The sequence below is a fragment of the Diorhabda sublineata genome, chromosome 6 (assembly GCF_026230105.1).
Source record: "Diorhabda sublineata isolate icDioSubl1.1 chromosome 6, icDioSubl1.1, whole genome shotgun sequence".
In the NCBI taxonomy this organism is placed as follows: Eukaryota; Metazoa; Arthropoda; class Insecta; order Coleoptera; family Chrysomelidae; genus Diorhabda; species Diorhabda sublineata.
In genome coordinates, this window is record NC_079479.1 from 34,537,435 (window position 1) to 34,564,137 (window position 26,703).

Genomic DNA, 26,703 nt, shown 5'->3' on the forward strand with positions numbered 1-26,703 from the left:
TCTTTTACAACAATACACGTTTATTTAGAACTACAAGCAACTGACTAGACGCATATTATTAAATAATTTTTATTTCATTGAATTCACAATATTTATGTTTATTTTCCAATTAACATGGCCTTACAATGAACCTAGTGTATTTTCAATAATATACAAGCTTTTTATTGTTTTCTTTTAGTTAGAGTTAGAGATAACAAATGTATGTGTATAGTTTTGTGGTAGAATAAAAAAATCAGAATCATTTCAGAGTACAGTTAGTTTAAAAAGTGAACTATAGTTTTTTTTTAAAGTAAACATTTCATAATTGTAGTATTTCAACAATTTAATAAAGAGTAATTAAAAACCAAAACCATTAATTTAGAATGATTAAATTCTATTTATAAGCAGTTTAGAAAAATTATACTGATAGTTGAATACTTCAAGGATGTTATTTAAATAAATCTCGCACGCGTTATTGAGCTGTTAAATTTACACAACTGGTTTGGAACTAATTTTGTTGGGATTTATTAAGTGTATGATTATATTATCTTTCGAGTATCTTATGTTGTAGATAATTATTATTTTAAGTTACATTCAAAATTTTTCCGTGCCAACAAAGTAAAGATGCAGAATATAGAAAAAAGCATCGAAATTTTGAAAGAATGGATAATGAAACAACCACATTTAACGTGTAATATATGTAAGTATTTTATTTTCTGTTTTCTAAATAATTGTTGAAACTTCTTTAAAGAGATGTACATGTACATAGAAGAAGAATTTAAAAAATATAGTCTTCAAATGAATTAAAGACTAATTGAATCTATATTCTGTTTTTTTTTCTTTAATATAAAATAAATTTTCAAATTATGTTACTTGTAATACTGTAGAGAGAACAGAGATGAAAATTTTTACATAAAGCATTTTCACAACTATTATTATTTTTTCTAAATTAACTACTTTTATTTATAACAATTCATTACTTATAAAAATAATTATTATTAGGTAAACACAATTTGGCACCATCTCTTAATTACAACCCCGATCTGACATCCATAGAGTGATGTAATTTAGCGCCTGTGAAATGAATCCATCCCACTACCGTCGTTTCCAGACTTGTATGTAACGCCCCGACAGGGTTACCAACTTACGGGTTTTCCACCAAATTTAGGGGAAATAATGTGTGATGGGATGATTTTAGGGATTTTTAAAACTTGAATATTTGAAGTCAAATCAAACAAAATAAAGGTGTAATAGTATAGGCTCGGGAAATCATATGTTAATATGAATGATTTTAAAAAATCAAATCTGAATAAAATAATTTGTTTGAAGTTTTCGATAATTATGAATTAATTTTAAAAAATGATGTTGCTAAGTGACATTAATTATTACTTTTTTAAAATTAATTATTTGTAATGATATTTTATTATTTTCAATGTATTATTTATTAAAAAATATTTAATCATTTATTTATTTATAGATCATAAATTTTTTTAAGGAGAATCCTTGTAATTGTGAGGTTTTTAGGGTGTTTAACTAGCGCAAAAGGAGATAATTTTTTGAGAGTTGGGAACCATGGACCGTGATCAAAGTTTAATAAAATCTGCTTTTTGTAAAGCGGCCAAAGTTATTCTTCCTAAAGATTACTTAAAAAAGAAAATACACCCCCCATGAAAAGATTGTTCCATAGGGATTCCATTGTACTTAAATGTGCAATAAAATCAGACACATTTCAAAATATCTTCATTGAAAATAACTCAAGTTTTTGACTAATTCTAACCTAAAAGTGCGGCAAAATTGTTATGTTATAATCTGAACGATTTCCATTTTACAGTTGGTAAGAGTAGATGACTGTCAAGACGCAATTTTAGAACTTAGGTTAAAACTGAAGTTTAGCTTAGACTAATAATAAACAAAGTTACTCTATTTTACATTTCACAAATAATCGGTAACGTTTAATCCTAAGTTTTTCGGTAAACGCCATATATAAAAATCGATATGTGTGGTTTAAACCGATAAGTGCATTATAAAATTGCTCCTAAATGCTCTTTCTGGTTAAATCTTTTAATTTAATCGTGAAAATTAAAAATCTTCATTTCCTAACCTAACTTTATCTTGTTTCCGAACTATTTAAATTAAAATACATATTATACTTACTTTTATAAGTTTTATACATATATAGCTCATTTTTCAAAAAAACGTCAGTTTACAACTTTGAATAACTAAAAAACTTGTAGGAAATACATTGAAATAATATTGAACTTAATAAGATGCAATTACTTCTTTTCAGCTGATTTGTTGCTAAGAAAATTTTTAATAGCTTCGAATTATAGCATAGAAGTGGCTAAGGAACTCATCGACATATTTTATACGCTACGTTTAAGAACCCCAGAACTTTTTGCAAATAGAAATTTTTATGATGCAGAAATTCAGGATAGCATCGAAATAGTGTGAGTATTCTGCTAATTTAATGTTAATATTATGTTTTCGTCATAGTCATCTTTATAGTTTTTATTCTCTCCTATAAATCATGATTTTCAGTTAGATCATATAGGAGTAGTGTACTGAAGGTTAAAAACCTAAATAAGTGATAATTTGGAGATCATATTGAAATTTTATACAATCCAAATTTTTAGAGATATTTTAAAGCTGCCGAAATTGTTAGGGACCAGTCAGATTCTAGTAGCAAGATTAAATTCCACCGATATTGATAAATATCATTTTCAAGCGGCTCTAAGAATGTTTACTATCTTTGATGATGTGCAATTAACTACCGACGAAACGTTTAATGACCACGATATTGTTTTGATAGATCTATGCGGTTTCACAATGAAACATTTATCGAAACTGTCTCTCACATTAACTAAGAAAGTTTTGGATTATATACAGGTAAGATATAAAAGTTTTTATTATGTTATACAGAGTGGTATAAATCTTGTTTTCCAAATTTCCAAATTTGGGTTGTATACTGGAATACAATTTCTTATATTTTAGGAAGCTCGTCCTGCTAATTTGAAAGCGGTCCATTTTATAAACGTACCTAATTTTATGGATAAAATTTTTGGTATGGTTAAACCATTTGTTAGAAACAATGTAATGAACATGGTAAGTACAAAGTTAATTTATTAAATAAAGCTTTTTTGATCGTAACTTTATGTCTCTGATCTCTTTTTAGATCCATTTCCATTTACCGAATTCGACAGCATTGTACGACCACATTCCTAAAGAATTACTTCCAGAAGAATACGGCGGTACTTGTGGTACTATTGCGGAATATAAACAAGAATGGTTGCAGATCGTAACTGAAAATCAAAGTATGGTAACAGCAGAATCTTATTGGAAAATAGATGAAAGTAAACGTATAAATAAGAGTAATTATGAAGAAAAATTTAGTACACCAGGTTCTTTTAAAAAATTAGATATAGATTGAAATGTAATGAAAATTTATATATTAAATTTTTTATTTTGTCGCATTAAGTTAATTATGTCATCTGTATAAAAAACGCACTTTATTTTCGTACAGCATGCTTAAACACCGTTTAAATTTTATGGTGTAATTGATCACAATCAAGTGCTTTAAATTTTTTCAGTTCATTTAGAAGGCATGATTCAATATTTCTGCAGTTGAATCTCTTTCGTTTCAAACTCAGAAGAAGTTACTTTGAGGTCTTCTTTTTATACGATACTTGAAAGTCAAAAGGATAGATACTCCAATATATGTTTCGATACTCGTTTATAATTTTTGTTCTATATAAAATTGAAAAATAATACACACCTGATAACTAATATTAACAATAAAGTAATTTTTTTTCACACAAAGAAAAATTTTTTAAATCATTAATAAATTAATCTTAACAAATAATAATTACAAAGTTTTATGTAAACTTAGTGTATCTTTTAATAGTTGATTACGGAGATTCCATAGAGCTGCAACTACGTTGTCGTGTTGATCGGCCTTACGACCTAACCAGACGGCAACGTTTTTAATTTTTTCCATATCCGGTTCGGGAGTATTCTCCTGCGTTGCCTGTAGAGTTCTTTCCCAAGGAGATATATGTTTATTTTCCGCTTGCAATCCTTCGATGTATCTAAAAACATCAATATTGAATTCTATATCGATAAGATTTCAAATCCTTTAAATATCAAAACAAAATTTTGATTTGATTAATTAAAACTGTTATTTTTGTCAATTGTACATTGTTAGGGATTATTGGGAAAGTACTAAGTACAAAATAGATCTATACTCACTTTATATATGCTTCAGAATGCAAAACACGCTGAGGACGTGGAGGAACAGAAATGAACATCGGCTCCTGAGGCTTTTGAGCATTCGGAGATAAAACAGGAGGAGCTATAGAAGAATGAAAATTAGTTATATGCAATAATTAAATAAGATTCAACTAATTCTTGAATTTGGAGTTTATTATTTTTTTCTCAAGAGTCCTTAGAAACCATTTTATTCAACTACCTGTTCCAATTATAGATGATGATTATGATTTACAGAACAAAAAAACTATTTGTTACCCAATATCAACTCATAATAGTTCGTTCAACATCTTTTCTGGATCTCAATAACGATGAAGTCTAGCAATGGTCCACTTTTTTGGTAGCTATGGTATACAGTGGTTTGATGGACCTTTAAGGGTTCGAGGAGGACTTGATCAGGGGTGGTATAGGCAAATTTCCAATGTTAGATTTGTTCATTTTTTATGAGTTTTGGAAATATGATAAACCAGTAAAATTTAAGTGGTCTACAAAGTGAAAGGTTAATCAGAACTGTATAGAGGGCATTTCTCTGTATTTATATCTCAAAATATAAAATCAATTATTAAAGTATGTATACCACAATAAAACCAATTCATTTCCGATACAAAAGTTTTCTGATTTTAAATTATATTGAAATGAAAAAGTTGCTGAATACTTCTGAAGATTGTTGATTCCATGTAACTACTTGTGAACGTTGTAAAATATAAAAATGAGAAGTTTAGTTCGAAACAGGTATTCAATCTCTTTTTCATATTTTATTTCTTTTATAAACAACATGAAATCTTTATAAAACTGCTTATGACTTAGACAAAACTTTTAATGAGTTGACAACACACTTAAAATAAAAATAGAAACTCATAATTCAAGAATTCCTTCATTCAAATGGCTAGAAGGAATTTATTTTATTGAATTATTGAAATATAAATAGGGTTACCTGTAACGCACGAAGAAGTTACATTTCCGGAAGATGTGATGAAAGTATTATTAGTCGCTGTTAGCATAATAAAAAAAATAAAATTAGTAAATTTGATTGTGAACAATGTTTTGATTGGTTATCTACTACAAATAAAATCAAACTACGTCGACAAGCTAATTTTGAAGATACAAATACTACAAATCAAATCCATTCTAGCCACATTTATATTCTATATAAAAAATAAGTGTGGGTAATAGTACCAACGCTAAACGTTTTAAACATTTTGACTAATATACCAATATACCAAAAATGAATTTAGGGCTACTAAGATATAATTAGTTTTGCAAGTAACACGAAGATTTATTACAGTGTTTAAGAATAAATTACAGTATCATTTCATGTTGGAAAAAGTGACTTCGATATTATAACCAAAATAATTAACCGTGTACTAATTTAAATTCACAGTATAAATGCAGATATTTCTATAATTTCAATATTTATTTAAAGTTAATTCGTTTCTAGAATCGACTAACTACTTATTTACAAAAAACTATTCGAATGCAATAAAAAATCAACTTTCTATACTATTGTACTACGTTTAATTTTTTATCGTTGGTACTAAGAAGCTAAATACCTAAAAATAAAAAAAAAATTGAAATTAATAAAACTCACGAGCATTGGGAGTAGCGGAAGGAGTCGGACGACTAACAGCTGGAGGCTTACTGGAAGGCTTGAAGTTCCTACCACAACATCAATATGATACTCATTTGCAATACACTACTACTGAACATATTTTTCAACAAAACTCATTTAAGGTATTTCATCCAGCTTAAAACAAATTTTCATTTTACTATATGAATATTTAAAATTTCATGAAATCTTTGAAATTAATAAGTTTGATGGAAAGAGAGGGTCTTTGAAGATGCTATGGAAATCAATGGTGTTCGGGGCTAGAGAAAGACAAGGCTGTAGAGCTAATGATGATGAAAAATAAATATAAAAAGCAAAAGAAATGTTTGTTTGATATAGACCGATGTCAATAGTTTTTTAAATAAAAGAAAATAATAGTAAATATGATAAAAATGGAGAGAAAAATAATTTACGGGCGATCTGAGGTTGGGAAGGTGGTAAGGTAAGTTTTTGGGGGTTAAAAACTGTTTACCTCGATTTATTTCAAAACCATAAGTCCTATGGAAAAAAGTCGAATAGCAAAGTTGTAGGTATTAAGAAGATCTACAATTCTTGTGTCCACAGTTTTTTCACATAACCTCAAAATTTATGTGAAAGATTCAAAAAACCAAATTCTTGTTTTTTTATTTAAATCTTTCATAAGAAAACATTTTTATCGCGAAATTTAGGGAAAGGTTGATAGATTTTATAGGTGCCCATAAGTGTTTATACAACAAACAGTCGGCTGGGCTTAACTCCAAGTTTGTAGGGTTGCAACCCTTGTCCCTCGACCGCCATCTTAGAAAAAGGAGTCCAAAAATTTGTAATGACATAATTTGTGGCAAATCGCTTTGCCTACAATTATGTTCATATAATTTTTTGTCGTAGGTCGCTAATTTAAAAAGTTATGAGCTAAAAAGTAAGAATAGATATTTTTATTCAAATATCGCTCTGTATATATTTCATACTCATCGTTCAAATTTCTTTATATACATACACTTTTAAGGTTATGTTTAGTAACGAATTATACATAAATGAGTTTTGTCTTTGTAAATATTGAAAATATATCGAAATTTAAACAGTTCATTCAATATAAAAATCGATGCTATTCAAGCACATGCCAATTGTAAAGGAAATGTTGACAAACCAGAAAAAAATTCGGCGACCGTGGAAATGGCTGGTAGTAATACTGGCATCACTCGATTCCCGATAAAATTCCTGTTTCAATTAGATTGAATGAATCTTTCGAATAAATGAATCACGTTATTTGAAATTAAATCATGAGAACTATTAAATTTTACAAATCGATCTTCTACATCGGTAATAGATAAATATTGATGTTTCGATACCTTTCGATACCAGAAATAAATTTATATTTATTCAGCACTTTTCGTAATCCATTAACGAAAATATATTCTAAATATAATAATAAATAAAATGAAACTCACTTGCTGCGATTTTCAGGTGGTACACTTCTTCCGTTACCCTTATTGATGTGCATATCACGAACGTGTCTGATCAAACGAGTCATATTAGGGAAGGGCTGAACATTCTTTTTGGCCCTACTGCAATTGCGCCAATAACAATTGAATTCGGTTAACGCGTTTTCTTGATAAAAAGCTTGAACGTGTCCTTGAGACTCTTTATCCTTAACACAGTGCTCAATCAGATCGGAAACTTCTTCGAATTGATAGTCACAATTGTCCCAAAGGCACTCAAATACCTAAAAATTGTAAATAATTCGTTTGAATTGTTACTAAAATAAAATTTGATTTATACACTCACTTGATCGACAGGTGGAGGAGGAGGTTGTGAGGAAGCAGGGCTGCCGCATTGTTCTTGTTCCAATAGAAGTAATGCTTTAGTTTCTTCGTTTAGTTTCGAAGCTTTTTCTTCCCATTGCTGTTTTTCATGTTGAGGCAACGATTTCCATTCGCTGCCTACAATTCGGCTGATATCACCAAACGTAGATTCTGGATTATTTTGGACCACTTGCTTACGTACTTCACGGGAGTACAATATGTAACCAGTGACAACTTTGTTTTTATTAGATTTCTGCATGTAACAAAACACGATAATCATTATTTTTTTTTTAAAAGATTTTTAATACATCAATTGCAATGTTAGTCAGTTTTAAAAAGTTGGAAAATTATTTCTTTCATGTTAATTTACGGTGTTGCAACATTACCAAATGGTATCCGTTTTTTTTATTATTCAGAACCTATTAACGTACCTTCTTAGAAGTAGGAACAGGGGTTGGTACAGGGGTAGTTGAAACGGGTGTACTTGGAATAACAGATGGTATTTCCCCTGAACCAACTGACGGTGGACCACCGTCCAGGGAATCTTCCATAGTTATATCCATATCATTCATTTTAGTTAATTGTGGGGATGCCTCCTAAAACGTATCATATACACCATAAAAATTTACACTGTCATTCGTATTTAACCCCCTACTTATCTACAATAAAAAAAGGAAAAAAATACTCTGGCATGAAATTTTTTATCCAACAAATTATTACATTATATTTCCATTCGGAAATAAATATTAGAATTGTGAATGAAATTCTCAAAATGGTTTGATTCCTTTCAAAGCTTTAAATTGATAAAAACTGGAAAATGCATTTTCCCCAGAGGATTGATTCAACGACCTATAGTTTGGAAGTTGAAGTTCAAGTGATGACAAAGTAATTTCGATTTTTTGGTATAATATAATAACTTTTTTAACAAGAAATAGTTTTTAATCAATTATATATCTTCCATTTTGTTCAATGACCTATTGTCAACTTCATGAATCTGCGCTCATAAAATTTCAGGTCATTATCAGCAAAAAACTGAACCAGGTGCGATTGAAGGTCATTTGTGAAAGTTTGACCATTAAAAGAATTCTGCAAACTTCGAAATAAATGGTAATCAGATGGTACCAGATCAGGGCTGTATGGGGGACGAATTACCAAAGATGTGCGAGGCTTTGCATTATAAACCTTTCCGATTTGACAATTCTGATAGTTTTTCTTTGATTGCTCAATGCAGCATGAGCTTTTTTTGTTGTTTTTCAGCTTTCCATGTGGTTTGTACTGGTTCATCGTGTTTACTCCATAATCATTTTCCAACTATGTTACTGTACGGGACCCATTTTCCATCGCCAGTGATGATACTTTTCAATAAAGGCTAAGTTTTATTTCGTTTACGGTGCATATGTGTTAAATGAATTTCTTTCAACTCGTGAGGTACCCTAATATCAAGCTTCTTAACTAGCCCAAGACCAATCAAGTGTTTTTCAATTGTTGTGTTCAGCAGACAGACCAGAATGTTCCTCATCTTTGGAGGAAAAATCACCAGGGCAGAATTTTTTATACCAATTCTGGCACGTGCGCACTGTAAAGTAATCAGCACCTTTATGGTGGAAAAAGATATTACATTACCCCCTTGAAAGTTTCAGGGCGCAACTGAAATCCACTTTTTTATTATTTGAGCTAGCGAAAAAAAAAATTGTCCAGGAAAGAGAAAAATCTGTTTATTGTATGGGACCATAAACAGATTTTTTAATTTGAAAAAATTGGAAAGTCCTGCGGTTAAATGGTTATTACACTGAAGTCATAGAAAACTAAAAATATCAATTTGATCAATTTTAAGAGAGCTTAATATAGCTAAATCTTATTAAAATTCACAGAAATATCACGATTTACCTGAGATCAACCCAAGCATGTCTTGTTTACTCCACTAAATGGCGGAAAGTTAATTATTTAACGTTTCTAATTTATTTATTAACAAATAGATGAAGACAACGATAGTTTTTTTTTTAATATTGAGGATCATACTAGAAAGTGTCAGCTGGAACAAACTCTACTGAACAAAGATAAGGGACAAAGATAAGAAACAATAAAGAGCAGCTAGAATTCAAAACTAATCAACATAAATAATTGTAATGATGCTTATCCTTCAACTTAACTGAAAATTAGTTTACCAAAACGGTTTTCAAGTTAACAATCTGTCTGATTTGTCTTTTGGAACTTCCAATTTCCATGTTAATGAAAAATTTTTAATTAAAAACAGTATTACATGCTATCACTACAACAATAATCACAATTACAATGTCTAACAGGCGTTTCAATAACCAAGTTATCGTTTTTAGAAACTGCAGGTAAACTCTCTGAAGAGTTTATGCTTTTACATAAATAATTCACCTTCAGTAAATCTTAATAGAACAAACAGAGTGTGTTAGCCTCATATTTTATATATTTATAATGAATTAACACTATATTGAACCAAATAAACACATGACTAAAACAGGCAGAAGTTTTTTTAGAAGGTCTAGTAAAAATAGATAAAACCTTATTTCACTTACCTTATAATGGCACCTAGAAAAATGATGTTTGAAATAATTTCACATATTTAGACAAAAAATTTTAGCAGAGCAGTTTTTCCCTTTGAAGATAAATGAAAATAGATTTTAGCTTTTGTGAAAGAATAGATTTTTATAAAAATTAGAACAAAGATGTGTTGAAACTAAAAATACTTTTACTATTGAATTATAATTTATTATTTCCATAAAAATGTGAAAATTTTTCATTTTTCTTCCATATTCTAGAATATTTCAATAATTATATTTCAATTTATGCGTCACGTTTAATAATCGAACAAAGGAACCATTTTCTTTATGAAATTCAGAATATTTATTAATATTATCATTATAATTTTTTTATTTATAAATAACTTTTGAGTTTGTAAAATATTAAAATTAAATATTATTGAACTGACTAATTTAGAGAAAATAAAGATATAGAAATAAAAATAAAACGAGACAACGCCTTGTTACCCCGACTGAAGATTTTCAGATAAAATCATATTCACAAAAGCCACACCAAATCTACATACATTTTACGTAATTTCCTAAAAAACCATACTTCTAATATTTAACCCACAAACCATTAAATCTAGCACTTTTAATAATAGAAAGTTATTTTTACATTTTATAATAATTATAAAATCTACTTATAGGTCATCAAAAAAGATTGAAACATTTACATTTCCGGGGAAAGGAGAACTATCCATTGCGGTTTCCATTATGTCTCGATTTTCCACCTACTATACTTATTCACATTATACAAATACAACAATCAATTTGATAAAAAACAACACATTTCACGAAAAAAACGTCAAAAAAGCTTTTTTATCGCCATTCCACCATCATCGTCAGCTTGCATTTTTGACAACATTTGACAGAAGTTGAGGTTAGTGTGGGTTAATGGCGTACTTCGGAGCGCGAAATTTGAAATTTCGATCGTAATACCTGTTTTTGAAATAAATTTTACAAGTGAATTTTTTTGAATTGAAATGGTTAAAAAAGGCGTATTATCTATTCGAATTAAATATGACCTTGATAAATCTAGAAATAAGAAAATACTACCGCATGCAATTTAAAATATCCCAATAAAAATAAATTATCATCAGGAGGACAAAAATACTTTTTTTTTACAATTTCTAGTGGTCTACTCACCTTCTAAGATCTTAAATATATTTTATTGCTCATATTATAAATTTTCTCTGTTTAAAAATTCGCATTTTATTAGTGAAAAAATCGAATTATAATTTATAAATATTCAAATTAAAATAATTTTCACCCAACTTTTTAAAACTGAAAATATATATTCTATTCCATTTTTAAATACTACAATTTAGTATCAAGATTTGAGATTTATATGAAATTATTATTATTCAATTGTAAATTCAAACATCAATGAAAAATTAAGGGTCGTTTCATCGGATAACTATTCAAATATTTCTGTATGCCAAACATTAAATTAATATCAAGTTTTTGCATTAATAATAACATATAAACACCAAATTTGATAATTTTCTCTAAAAATATTCAATTTACCCATGCAAAGAATACGATTAAATGTCAATATGTATTTTAACTATTATTGGTTACATCAATAGGAGTTTCCAAAAACCGTTGTTGCATTTGAACTACTGTTTCTACCAATTCACCAACCCTCACAATTACTCTGTCTGATCTTTTGAACCTTCTCAGGGGCACCAAGGACAAAAAAATGTCATTATGAGCGTTGGTGTAGTGGAAGAAAACAGCAAATTCAGCTTTGGTTATCGTTAGGCCATTTTATGGATAGTAGAAATAAATAATTGTACTAAAACTAATTTAAAATAAATCTCGTACATCCCTGAGATGCTTAATATTGCAATAAAACCATATTTACCCTTTTTATAATGTTGATACTTCCTAATTACCTTACTCCATGTAATATCTGATACTTTCCAAATAATGAAACAACCGAAAACACTTAATTGTTCCAATAATTTTTTAAATGTTTAATAATTTTAAAATCTACTTAAACAATCGTTCTAAATTTTGATTTGAGAGTACTCTAATGGATGGTAGATCTAATTATTAAAAAATAATTGAGATATATTGCTCTACGATGCTAGTTTAATTTTGAAAGTTGTACTTCATCGAATGATTTTTATGTTTTATATAAACTATGAAGATAACAACATGAGTTGTCTTTATACTAATTCATATAACCAATAGTTCCAATACATAAAAACATTTTAGATTTTAAATGGGTCATAAATTGAATTTTCATTGTGGTCAATTTTAAATACATTTTTATAATGATTTACATCTATTAGTTCTCTATATTAACTAAAATATAATGAAATTCAATATGACCCATTAAAAACTATTTTTTTTTGTTTTTTTTTTCTACTATCTCAAAATAAAAGTAATACAATCGATACATACAAACAGGCGGACCTACCTTTGGTGGATTGAGCACCCTATTGAAAAAGTAAATTTCATCTTCGGTTACAATCGGACTGTGGATGTACTTCTTGAGTCCACCTGGAGTGAGTTTCTTGACTTGTTTGTTGATTTCATCGTACATAGACGCGCATATGTAGACGTCAGATTCAGGTATTTCCGTTGGTCGATCTATAAATGGAACATCAAATATCAGTACTCACCTTTTAAAAACACATTTTACTGAATACGTTGAGAATTTATTTTCCTATACAATACACTTTTTAATTCATTGTTATATTATTATAAATATATATTATATATTGCACCAAAGCTGGAACAAATATAGGATTTTCTGTGATCCATTAAAAATTTGACTCCTTTGTGAGTTGGAACCCAGTACTCCTATATGTCAACTATGAGTTGAGCTCGACTATGAGAAAGAATCTGTCACATTTCAGATAGTTTATTTTTAGGCTCATATATATTTACGGTAATTTATCCTCTTTGGTGGTGCTTAAATATTTAAATTTACTTCCTCGCTGATGTTTATACTTACATATCACCCAATCGCTCAATTCTAAAACATGGCACTTTCCAATAATACTGACAATAGGACTGGTTTCTTCTAAACTGGATAAAAATACTTCTTGTTTGTAAAATAGCCTAGTTGGATTGTGAGGTATATCCGTTGGTTGTATAAACCAAGGGCCACGAAAGTAACATTTACCACTGCAAAAAAAATTCTTTATAAATTAGATATAACAATTACATCGATACCGGTAGTTTTAAACAAACTCCTTATTTTCAATTTGAGTTCCAAAAGAGACACTCACAGTGTTCATAGAATAAATCTAGTACTAAAGAATGAACTTCGATGCCAGATAAACAACAAGGGACAAAATCAAGAAACAACTGAGATACAAAGAGTACCACTAACTATCTATTAAATGCAGATGTTATGAAATTAGAAAACAATATACATAGAAAAGACAAAGATGAAGAATAATGGCAAACATACTCACTCCTTCGTTTCCCAAATACTATCTATTTGTGCTATAATTTGTTTACCCCCATCAGCTACAACATACACGTAATCGCCCGTTTTAATCACACCAGAACACATTGTATTAAACTGTTCGTAATATGTGTTACCGTCATCTATGTCCATATTATTGTCGGCCACCACATTCTGAAAACAAATATTATCAGTCTGTTGACATTTTCTAAATTTTTTTAAATAAAAACTTTCAACTTACCAATTTTTCCTTTTCATCGAATCTTTCTAAATCTTCCAATTCTTGTAGCTCGTCTTTGTGTTTTTCTATGCGTTCACGAAACACAGACATAACCCTTTTGGGTTGAATTGGAACTTCCCTAGGTACTAGTTTTATTGTAGGATTATCGGGGTAGACTTTAATTTTTTTAAATAATCTAGTCCTAGTTCTATATCGAGATTCACACACATATACATCTTTGTCTTCATAACCTACAAATCAAATATATTTGTGCAGAAAGGACAACGAATAAACCGAAGAAAATTATTATTAATAATAGGTAGCAGTTGAAACTAAAGAACAAAGAAATATTCAAATCAGTGGTGAAGAACTACATGGAGATGAGAAAAAATATATCAACTAATACTGAAAAGAAAAATACTATCGAAACATGAAATTTGTTAAATGAGAAAATAAAAGTTGAGAATATAAACTAATTTAATAAATTATCTGGTAAAATTCTACAAAAGTTTGTGAAAAATAAAAAAAAACAGTTCTAGTATGTGATATAAATGACACATGTACATATCTGAGTTTAATCTCTGGATACTGTTGACATTGGAATAAGAATATACCATTTACAGTTGAAAATTAGTAGCGCAATTCAATTTAATTTTATTTTATGGTACAAAAACACATATGTGCTTAATAAACATCTAACTTGGTATAGAGAGTTAAAAGATGTCCTTGAATGAAACAGTCACTTCGAAAACATTTGAGGAAAAAAATAGTTTTAATGCATGAGTTCTTTTTATTTATTTATATTGTTTCTTTAATTTCTAGAACTCTTAAGAATTCTTTTGGGATATATAAAGAGTATAGCGCAGTTTAGTTAGTTTATAATAAATAGTCGTAGTATAGTATTATAGACTGAAATAGAAAGTAATCGAAGAATTTAAACATATTATATAAGTTAATTAGTGATAAGTGATTATATAAATTAGTTAAATGTAGTACAAAATATTTAAACAAATTAAGAAATAAGAGACAGAATTAGAAATCGTATAAATAAATAAATAAGAAAAACATTAGAATATGAATCCAACCCATATACCGATAACATTTGGTTATTGTTTTGAAGGTAACTTAGCTCAAAAATAGAGAATATTAACCCTTGTGTGATTGATGAGGTACCTGGGTTCCCTTAGAATTATCATATTTAAAGAAAAGTTTAGCTCTCTGTAGGTAGCTGTGATTTCCTAAGAGCTTGTAACTATTCGTTAGTTGTATATTTTTGACCCAATCAACTATTTTCAATGTTTTGTAAAAACTAAAACATATTTTTATCTCGAAATAGAGTGACAAAGTAGTCGGGTACTGCCTTTTAAAATCTAGTTTAGTCTAACTCATAGATTTCGAAGATCCAGAAGATGTCGAAAGCCCTAGTTCTTGACCTAGCACGTTCTATATTGCAGATCTTACATTGTGAATTTTTTAGTTTTGTTCTATATTTTCACGACACAGTTGTAGACTCAATGATTTCAAAAACTTTCTATGTCTATATGCTGCCAAGCTGCAATGTCAATGATTTGTAAAAAAAAAACTAAAAGGTCATCGATTCAATGTAGAAACAAATCTAGATTGTTTACATTACGTATAAACTTTATGAATTTACCTCATCACTGTGATAAAAGTGTTTTATTTGTCACTCACATTTTTAGACCAATCTTGTAAACATGAGGCTTGAATAGTTGGAAAATTAAAATTAAACTCACCCTCTGGCCTCATTGTAAAGTAATATTTGACATTTACAACACAACATTTGCCTATAATTTCCTCCACCGGTACAGCTACATACGAATCCGATTTGAAAACTTCATTTTCCAAAAATTTTCTTGTCGATACGTGATATGTTTCGGCAGGCCTAAAGTAATAATTTCCGTATATCATTTGTTGCCCGTTGTTCTCCCACAATCTCTCTATACAGAGTATGTGAGTATCGCAACCTTTTTCTTTGGCTTCTAAATACACGAATTCTCCAACTTGAAAAGTCCGTTTTTCACATTTTTCGTTTGATGCACAGCCGTTTGTTCCATCACTATCATTAGGTTCTGCGTCATTTGTAGTATTGTTAATATTTAGTTCTTTATTTACACTAAGTTTTTTGTTATCACTGTCACTGTCTTTTTCAGTTTTCGTACATTTAACATCACTGACAGATTCTCCTTGTGTATTATCTTTACTTTTCATTTTATTATTACTAACATCTTCACTTTGACTATTGGCTTCGTTATTATTGATTAATTGTTTCTCATCATTTGGGCTTTTACTATTGACTAATTCGTTTTCGTTACTCATCGTTTCTTCTTCTTCTTCATCATCATCTTCTTCTTCTCCGTTCGCTTCATTTACGTTGTTGATTTTTTTACTGGTATTAGTATCGTCGACCATACTTTCTTCTTTGATATTATTGAAATCTCCAGTCGATCTGATTTCTTCGTTAACATTTATCTCTTTTAATATCGAATCTTCCGAGCTCCTTGTTTCAGTTTCATCTTCGATAGATTCTTTGAGAGCTTTTTCAGCTCTAAGATCATCAATTGAAGCTCTAGCGTCAGCTTCGGTATAAAGAAGAGCAGGCGATGTCAACAGCTCTCCGTTTTTAACCAATTCGTCTCTTTGTCTGATGAAATATAATTGTAGCTCTATGGAATCTTCGAAAACTTGTGAATCAGTCCTAGAAAGGTTCCTTGCTCGTTCCATGCAAGCAAAAAAGTCTTCTTGAAACACGTCCAAACGTTTGTACATACCTTTATCCATTCTCCTCTTTATTACATCTAAAGAAAGGGCTCGAACTCTGTAACATAAGGTTGATTTAATGTTTGTTTTTTCGAAAACGTGATCGATAAAAGAAAACCCTTACTTTTTCCCGTTTATCTCTTCGTGCTCGGGTAGGTCTAACATCGAATCAGAATAGCATCTACCGTCATCGTCTTGATAATTGTAGACGTTGGTGAATAAATTGAGGAAGATATCCTGCACCGCAGCAGATACATCGGGCACGGTATTTTCGTCTTCTTTAAGTTGCATCTTAGTTTGAAAAAGAAACCTTTGAAGAACTAGTGCGTCTTTGTACAATTGTGAATCAGGTTCGTTATATTTACAAGCATTATCGAAAAGTAATACAAAATCGGTTGCTAGTTCTTCAATATTTTCATAATCGTTCGAACGGATTTTTTGAGATATTTTTTCCATATCTATTGGATTACTTATTACTTCATAATAATCGGGGTATTCCATTTTTGACGGTAATCGCATAAAAGCTTGGGACAATTGTCGATTGTCTTTAGGATCACGATAATATCTTATAGCTTCAAAGAAACCTTTTAGAGTTTTTTCTAGAGGTGACAGGATCCGCCTGGGTTTGTATCTAAAATCAAAATATTTCAATCAACAATCAAAATTATACATAATAAAACGAATTATTGTGAAAAAACTCATTTCTAATGTAGTACAGCATTGCAAAACTATTCCCCGTACATAGGAACCTTCATCAAAGTCAATTAGGCAAATAACACCTAAATAGAAATAGCAATCGACTTTATGGGTCTTTTAAGACCAGCCAAATCTACCAAAAGTTGTTTCTTTGGAATTTTATCAACATAAGACGATCAATTCAGAAGAGTATACGACCATTTGTTTGCCGGGAATCATTGAAGGAATGCGGAAAACGCCAAATGATATGACTATCCACCATACAGCCCTGATTTGTCACCCAAAGACTTCCTGCATATCAAAAACAAGCTACACAGTCAATGATCCAACAATTTTTATAATTATAAGTAGCCATTTTTTGAAGAAGGTATAAAATGTCTATCTAATTAAATTAAGCACATGACCCCAAATCGAAATGGCAACTAATTCTGTATGTCTTTCAAGACAAACCAAATCCGACAAAATTTGTTTTTAAATGGCTGCACATTCTTCAAGATCCACTGTTAATGTGTTAAAATTGGCATTGTACCAACTTTGTTTTCCAGAAGTCACTTGATAGTCAGTTGATAAACTATCTATAGCCCCGATTTGGCACCCAATGACTTCCTTTTGTTCCTGCTTATCAAAAACCAACTACAGGGTCAATGATTCAACAATTTTTATTACTACAAGATCTGTTTTTGGAAAATTGTTTAAATGGATTGAAATTTTAAGGAACATGGTCACTTCAATATAAAATCTTCATCCAAGTTAATTAAGCATAAGACCGTCAGCTTTGAATGACACACAACCATTTTTTTGCCAGAAGTCATTAGAGAAAACGCCAGGTGATGGATTATCTAGTCTTGATTTAACCGTACAGCCCTGATTTGGTATCTAATGACTTCTTTTTGTTCCTGTATCACCAAACAGTCCCGATTTGATACCCAATGATTTCTTTTTATCCCTATATCACTGTATAGCTCAGATTTAGTACCTAATGACTTCCTTGAGTTCTTGTATATCACGGAACTGTATATTCAACAATTGAACGGTTTCCATCACTAAAAGAAGTTTTTAGAAAATGATCTAGACGCATGGAAATTTCATGGAATGTCGACATAAAATTCTTATTGAAGTTGTATTTTATGTATATAATACAGGATGATTGAAAGATGATACAATTATTATAGAATCTGAACTAGGTGGAGATTTGGTTAAGAACTAAAAAAATGAGTGCAGTCAATTTATATATTCTTACGGTTTCAAAACTATCCTTTCCCTCTTTGGTTTTTCGGGCGTTATATTAACAGGTTTGAGTTGAATAGGTCTATTCAACAGGTACTTTTCGAGATTATTGGCATCTTCATAAATAGGAGAATTTTCTTCATTAAATTGTCTGCAGTTATTGAACATTAATTTGAAATCTTTAACGAGATCAGCCTCACTACTATACTGTTCCCCTTTGATTTTCGATTCAATTTCAAGAAAATCTATTGGTTCCGATATTACTTCGTAATATTCGGGATAAAGCTTCTTAGACGGTTTCTCTATGAACGCCAGCATCGGTTTTCTACCATCTTCAGTCTAGAAATAATTTATATTTTATTAAATAATAAACAAGATTCGAAATATATTTACCGTATAATCCAACATATATTTGGCTATGAGATGTAAACGTTTCTTTAGTATGGTAGAATCTTTTGGAGGACGTCCTCTTGTAGGTGCATACGTTCCCAAAGGATTATTTTTCGGTTTAGGACCAGGCTTTCGTCGTATCACCGTATTTTCTGTAAATAACTAAAACGCCACATCGCTGTCTTTCATTATGTTTTATTAAGCTTTCGTAAACTAAAGGGTTAGGAGCATTAGCAAGCATTAAACACATTTATAAAACATCATCTTATTAGCTAAGCATAAAACGGAACAAAAAATATCGATTTTGTTACCAAAAAATAATTTTTCTAGGTGTTCTGTTTAAATTTTCCTATTGTTAAGTAGAGATGTCACTAAATACACCCTTTGCATTAATGCTTGAGTTTAGAGTACTTTAAATGTCTCTATAATGAGTGAAAGGTAGGGTAGTACTAAAACTAACTTTCAGAGACAAATTATTACATTTTTTAGGAGAACGATATGTTGGGTTTTATTTTGTTTCCAAATTCAGCATACTCCCTCAATTAATTTAGAGTTATTAAATTTTTATCTCAACTGCTTTAGCCATTGCTATATAACTAATAATCCCACCGGAGGAGGAGACCCAATCTTATACCAACACCTATTTTGATTTTTTGGACATCCTATAGTCTATACTTTAATTATTTCAGTATTTAGATCAATTTCCCATGTTGTTAGACAAGAAAGTAGAAAAAAAAGAAGCTTTTGGAACATTAGGAATAGTTTATTCCATAATAGCAGTAGGTCTTTTAGGATTTATTGTTTGAGCTCATCATATAGACAATTTATAAAAAAAACAGTCTCCTAAGACATTTAACAGTTTGTCTTGGTTTTAACCACAACAGAAAAACTTTTGGTAACATATATAGGATAACATAAAATAGTTAGATGGTTAAAATAAAAATACAAAAACAAGCAAGTGCGTTAGCATACCTTTCGGTTTTTGTTAGTAACTCTTTGTGTTACCTGATCAACATCAAGTAGCTCTTGAACTTTAGACTGCATCAGTTTTTGTAACCTTACAGCATCCTGAAGATAAAATTAAAACGACATTTACTATAAATCACTAACAAATGAAATAATTTTATAATTGTAGAAATTCAATTGCCAAGTAAAACCACATGAATTGGATCGGCAAATATTTATTTCAAAGACATTACAATATTGAAAAAATAATTTTGATTCATAAATTAAATATTCTTTATTACATAATAGGCATTATATTGATAGTTTTGAGAGATTTACTAGATGATCAATAAAAATAAATGTTAAATTTTTCCAAAATTGTGTTAAGCGATACTTGACAGCACATGTGAAATGATTTTCATCATTTTTATTCAAATTTATCATATAGTCCAAATAAATTTTTTTTCCTCCAATTAAATGACAAGATTCTATATAAATTGAAGCCCTGTAAAAAATGTTTACCTTATACAGTTTAGAGGTAGGAATATTGTACTTTTTGGCATTTTCAAACATTATAGTCAAATCTCCTGCCACTTCGCTTAAAGTACCATAACCTTTCATGACTAGTTTCTTTCTTATTTGGTTCAAAGACATTGGATTTTTAATTTCACGATAATAGTCTGGATAGAATCTTCGAGAAGGAAGCTTCCAAAATGGATCTGACATTGGCCTGCCGTTTGTACCAGTTGCGGTCCTTACAGTTTCAAACAGTTTCCAATGGGGATGTTTGAGATCTATTGATGCTTCAAGCTAAACAAAACCACGTATATAATTCAAGAAAAATCATTAAAAAATTGTGTTTGAACTAAAATTCTCTTTTTTTAACCTCAAAGTTTATTAAAGCAGTATGAATTCAACAAAATTTTCAAACCTCCTGTAGTTTGAAGCTATTTGGCTTAGTTTTATATTAGTACTGTCTCTTAGTACTTTGGTTCTATAAAATTGAAAAATCAACATTTTTGATAATATTTTTTTACTTTTTAAAATGGAATAAAATTCTCAATTTACAAAAATATTGATTTTCATTGATTTCATTTTCATATGATTCTTTAAAAATAAATAAATAATCTTTGACTACTTTGCAAAAAATAATGAACTAAAATCATAAAACTATGAAGTTCCCAAGTGAGATATTTCCCATATTTATTTTCATAAATCCTCCTAAAAACAAGACTTTAAAAAAGTAATAGTAGTAGTAGATTCATATTATAGGGTCAGACTACCGGGGGCCAATTTCAAGTGACATTTTAAAATTTTACTCACGTCATGGTCCTCGGTATCAGATCCTTCTTTATTACTAGACGATCGAACACTTCCACTTCTTACTTTCCTATGTTTAAATCTTAAGCCGTCACTAATAGGTGATACACTTGCTCCAGACCTGTGAAACCTATTGAGCCTTGGACTAACACCTACTCTATTTACACTTGATACACTATTTCTATTTACACTACCATTACCACTAAGTCTTTCCCGCACCGAAACGGGCGTATGCCATCTTGAATTTACACCGCTACTAGTCCTGGTGGAATTTAATAAACTACTACTTCTAGTTACACTTGGCGATCGACGGTATTTGGTTGAATTTGGAGGAGATTTACTATTAGAATTTACACTGGTTCGACTTGAATTTAGAGAAGTTCTTGTACCCAAAGTTTTCGCGTTCGGACTTGAATTATTCTTAACTGTGGTTGCTAATACTGGCATAGTACCTCGACGCTGGTCTATCTCAATCCTCTTTGCTTGGACGAACTAAAACAAGTGAATTTGTTTCAAAATCGTATTTTATCGGTTAAAATAAATTTTCATTACCTTTCGCAAAGTCTTGGCTTGTTTGTAAATGTGGGACCCAGGTTCATTGTACAAACAAGCATTCTTACACATCAACAGCAAATCTCGTTCCATTTCTATAAGAAACTTGTATTTGTTATTGTTTACTTTATTTGTAACCATTTTCAAATCAACTGGTTGTTCAATCACTTCGTAATAATCGGGATATCTCTTCTTGGAAGGCAGTAATTGGAATGCAAGGTGAAGCAGCTTATTATTTTCATCTTTTGCATTTAAGACGGCAGTTAGCAGTTCTTCGAATGGATTATCTTCCTCGTCATTTGAATTATCAGTATCATTCTCATCATCATCATTATCATGATTAACATTATTTTTTGTTACAATTTTAGTTAAGCTGCGTCTGGAATTAGTTTGAACTGCTGGCGACTGTTGGTGCTTTTTGTTATTAGTAGCAGACTTTTTAGATGATGAGTCTTCGTCTACTGTTAATAATCTAATAAAAAAGAAGGATGTACAGAAAATAGTAACAAATTCATAAAAAAGCTCAAGATAATTAATATACATTAGAATATCATATTAATAACCAAGTTTTATTATTTCACTTACTTGTTTTTAGTTATTATAAACAAGTCAAGAATTTCAACAGCATCTTTATATTCCTGAGTGTTTTTCTTATAAAAAGACTTTGCATTGTTAACCATCAATTCTATATCACATTGCAAATCATCTATGTCTTCATATTCGTCCATTTTTAATTTTTGATGTATTTTTTGAAGATCTATAGGATTACTAACAACCTCGTAGTATGAAGGTTCTTGCCGCCTTTTTGGTATTCTAATAAAAGATTCACTAAGCAGGGAGCCATCTTCCTTCTTGTGATTTCTAAGTATATCTACCAATTGATGACAAACTTCCATCTGGAAAAATTTAATAAATAAATGAAATAAATTAAAAAAATTGACTAGATATCAAATTCGTTTCAAATATGGAATATTATTTTAGTTTTTATTCAATGTATCTCAATAGTGTATCAAACTAACTTCGATGAAATACTATGTTTTTGAAATCAAATATTTTTTTATGTTTCGAAATGTTGTTGAAAATCTTCATTCCTGATTCCTGAATATCTTAGGTCTCCAGTTTGTGATAACACTGAAAATGGATGCTTTAATATAATATCTAGAAGAGAGGATTTTTATAATTGAACCAAAACCAATGTATCTCGATTGTTTCAAATTTTCAATTTCCTACTGTATATCATTTCATTTCTAAAGAATTAGAAAACACAAAAAACCATTGAATTTATTTTTTTCTTCTCAATAGTACAGTTATCACAAAAACTATTGGCAACAAATTTCAATTGAATCAAATAAATTTTTAATCGAAGCCAGAATAGGTCGATATATCAATGTGTACCTGTTTTTAAACTAATTTTGACACTTTAAATCAAGAAAAACATATAAAAAGGTCTAAAACGTAAAATATAAAAATAAAATAAATATTAGTAAACTGTTCCAAAAAACATCAGATTATGTTACTGGTAGTAAATATTATAAAAAAAAAAAATAAAAAGAACAATAAATTCTAGATATTAAATGTGATAAACGTTTTTATTTAATTTTATTGATAGTTCCTTGAAATCCTAGTGCCTATTTTAGTCGGTTGCAGCAATCAAATGTTGAAAATCCTGACTTTAGGGGTGGTCAGAAAGTACAGAACATTCGAATTACTAAAGTGGCTTAAAAGACGCCTGGAAAGGTTAAAAATGTGTCAAAGCAGGCAAAATTCAATTTTTAAAAACTTCTTTCAAAAACACGGCAGATAATTTGTTACTGGCACTGTATGAAAATTATAGAAACAAAATTGATATCAATATCTTGACTGGAGTAACAATAATTGATTAACAATTAATCAACAGCAAATTCTCCACAAAAATTTAATATATTATACTGAAAGCTAGTATTTTAGACCTTCAGAGTCGTTACTTCTATTTTGAGTACTTTGATATTTAATTCTTTGTGAAACGATTTTAATCTAAAAACTGGATTATTTAGTTGACATTCTGACTCATGTCTAAAAAATCCCTCATTATACTTGATTTAAAGCCTGTTATTCAATCTAAAAAGTTACTACCCTACATAATTCCCTAAAAAATGTAGTTTATTTTGTAAATTGTATATCAAAGGATATAAAAGATAAAGCAAAAGGCTAAAACATTGCCTATATGACGAACAAGTTTTATATCCTTATGTAAGTCTTTATCTAGGAAGGTTTATTTTCTTCCAGTGCTTTTTCCAATTAATGAATTATCCTGTGCTCTTTTCGAATGCAAAAATTCATTCACATATTAAGGAAACATGATATCTATTTTGTGACAGAAACTAGATTTTAGTTACATTAACAAACTGAATATTGTTTTTCTTAGCACATACTGAAGAATCTTTCCTATAACTAGGTCAATCAGACAATATTTGTTTCTGTTGTAAATTTCTTTGATGTTTTGAATATTGGGAAACTACTTATTTTTCCTATTTAACATAGATGGTAACAAAATCAAAATTCAGTACTTTCGTAGTTGTTTCTACTATAAAAAATCTATTAATTTATGTGAATTTAGTGGTATTGATTTAAACATATCATAAACAGTCATATCGATATATATAAAAAAGCTAATAATTCTCCTATTATATATGTGACATTAAATCAAACAAGTGTCTTTATTAAATTAACTAAAAAATGTGAATAAACCTTTTTTTATTAATTTAAAGTTAAATAATTGTTCATCTCTGACCTTTTATGGAGTATAAAAATAAAAAGATGTGATTAATTGAAAGTGTTTTTAAAAAACACTCATAAATAAATTTCCAAACATATACTAACAGGGTCAAACAATTTTCTTCTTTTGTGAGCTGTAGGGCCACTGCTTGTAGACGCTTCGATACTATCCAAGGAATCATCTTCGGTGTACTTAGGCAAAGAACCTGCCCTCCGTCTCTTACTCATGTTCTATCTAAAAATTAAATAACCCAATGTTGTCATTTTCATAAGATTTATTCAATTTTTTTCACTGAGTTTTAACATTAAATAAAAGGCTGTATGCAAAGATGTATATAATTATATTAGCTTTACAGTAAATCATGTAATAAAATACTAAAATAAAACAACAAAAGGCATACCAATCGTTTTTTTGCTGCCCTATTCAAAGAGGTTACCTTTCCAACATTGATAAAAGTTCTACAAACTAATTACACGATAATCGTCTTCATGGGTATTAGGTATTGATTAAAGTACCAAACGATTTATTTAACATGCTGAAATTTTATAAAATACAAAAACACAAATTATATAAATAAGGCGCGACAAGCGACTCATCACTCAATTCGATATTTATACAATGGCGGCTAACGATGTTTAGATAGAGTGAAAGCATTCACAACGAATCATGTTAAACAAGGATAGAATTATACACAGGACAAATGAATAACGCCATTTTGATGTTTAGCGCCATAGACAAAAATATGCACCGAACTGTCATCTAGATATAGTTCACAGTATCTCCAGCGAACGTCGCTATATACATGAAATTTAGTATCTTGTTACTATTATATTTTGCCATTACATATGAATCAATTAATGTTAATCGATGTATAGAATAAATAAATACACTTTACAACCGTTCAAATCGCCAGTATCATTGTAACAAATGTTATCATTTCGTCAATTCGCATGCGTAGACTAATTTTTGAAAATTCCCAAACATTTACAAGCTTTCTTAATCCAAAGAAAAACATTTGCTATAATTAATCAAAGTTTATGTAGAGTAAACTACACAAAAACTGTAGCAATCTTCATTATCTTTCTTGTTCAATAATCTGAATTGAAAAAAATACATGGAGGAAAATAATGTGTAGTATTTTTAATGTCATACACATACACAAGATCCTATGATTATTATAAGATATAAGAAATGTTTATGTTTCTACTGTTATTAGTTGATCTGGACAGAGGTCCGTTGAAATAAACAGTTTAATGAAAGTACCATTTATTTTTGATATTTTAACAATCAACATTACAAAAACAAAAGGAATCTGTTACCTTTTTGAAAGTACAAATATCCGATTAAGGTTATGTTCCATAACGTAACGTATTTTCAAAGTTACATGCAGGAATTTTTGTTTATAATCCATTTATTTGAATAAAAAATATATCTATTGAAGATATTAAGGTTAATTTTTTGAATGACAAAATGTGCAAATAATTGTAAAAATTAAATCGTTTCTTTTACAATTTACTATAAGATTTTTAAATTATATAAATTGATAAAATTGTATAAATGTATTTTTAAAGTCAATGCAACTTCTCTATTTTTTCTCATCAAGTTAAATATAGTCTCTCCAAATTTTTTTCGGTAAATCGTACAATTCGCCTCCTAGTTTTTATGGTAACAAATAAAAAAAAGATTATTGGAACAATATACAGGGGCTGAGACAAGCAAAGATATTCGTAGGAAACTATAACCAGGAAAGTTCTGCTGAATATATCAACTTAGTTAAGAATAATCTAAGAATATTAAGAGGATTCGGGGTATTGTCACTTCAATGGACACCTGAAGACGTTAGGTTTAGCAGATAATGCAGCATGCAGATTCTGTCAATATTTGTGTGAGACACTACGGAAGTCCATAGCACTATACCTGGAAGAGTATGAAATAGAAGAGGGAGATCTCTAAGAGCTATAGCTATCCCACATCCTGAAGTTTCTGAAGGGAGTGGGATCAATAGATCAGCCTTAAACACTGAATATTCCCAGTTATACAGCAAGGAAAGATTCTTTGGGTCACAGTGTATATTCTAAATCACTATATACATACCCATAATCAAATGAATTCATAAATATGACAATTTTGTTGTACTAAAAAGTTTTTTCCACTACTATGTACCTATAAATATATATTTTTTTTGGAAGGATTTTTTTTGGAAATTTGAAAA

General features: G+C 29.5%; 2 protein-coding genes across 5 annotated transcripts; one reads left to right on the top strand and one right to left on the bottom strand.

The window, feature by feature from the left end:
* The first annotated feature begins 176 nt into the window (after positions 1-176).
* LOC130446099 (alpha-tocopherol transfer protein-like) lies at positions 177-3,449 on the top strand. Its single transcript, XM_056782164.1, has 5 exons — positions 177-679; positions 2,267-2,426; positions 2,613-2,865; positions 2,971-3,081; positions 3,152-3,449. Exons 1-5 carry the CDS (start codon positions 604-606, stop codon positions 3,404-3,406), a joined length of 855 nt encoding a protein of 284 aa, XP_056638142.1. The 5' UTR covers positions 177-603; the 3' UTR covers positions 3,407-3,449.
* A 151-nt stretch (positions 3,450-3,600) lies between these two features.
* On the bottom strand, positions 3,601-25,109 carry LOC130446098 (protein polybromo-1). 4 transcript variants are annotated; one of them, XM_056782161.1, is made up of 21 exons: positions 24,892-25,109; positions 24,596-24,725; positions 22,322-22,632; positions 21,737-22,208; positions 21,188-21,676; positions 20,387-20,674; positions 19,925-19,987; positions 18,923-19,081; positions 18,543-18,868; positions 16,731-17,237; positions 15,583-16,664; positions 13,850-14,079; positions 13,616-13,782; positions 13,150-13,322; positions 12,610-12,782; positions 8,061-8,225; positions 7,613-7,882; positions 7,276-7,550; positions 5,831-5,898; positions 4,225-4,327; positions 3,601-4,064 (listed from the first exon to the last, which is right to left on the bottom strand). In XM_056782161.1, exons 2-21 carry the CDS (start codon positions 24,716-24,718, stop codon positions 3,842-3,844), a joined length of 5,667 nt encoding a protein of 1,888 aa, XP_056638139.1. In that variant the 5' UTR covers positions 24,719-24,725; positions 24,892-25,109; the 3' UTR covers positions 3,601-3,841. The 4 variants fall into 4 exon arrangements, with proteins under 4 accessions (XP_056638139.1, XP_056638138.1, XP_056638141.1 ...); XM_056782160.1 differs by having other exon boundaries at positions 19,892-19,987; XM_056782163.1 differs by lacking the exon at positions 8,061-8,225.
* Positions 25,110-26,703: the final 1,594 nt, after the last annotated feature.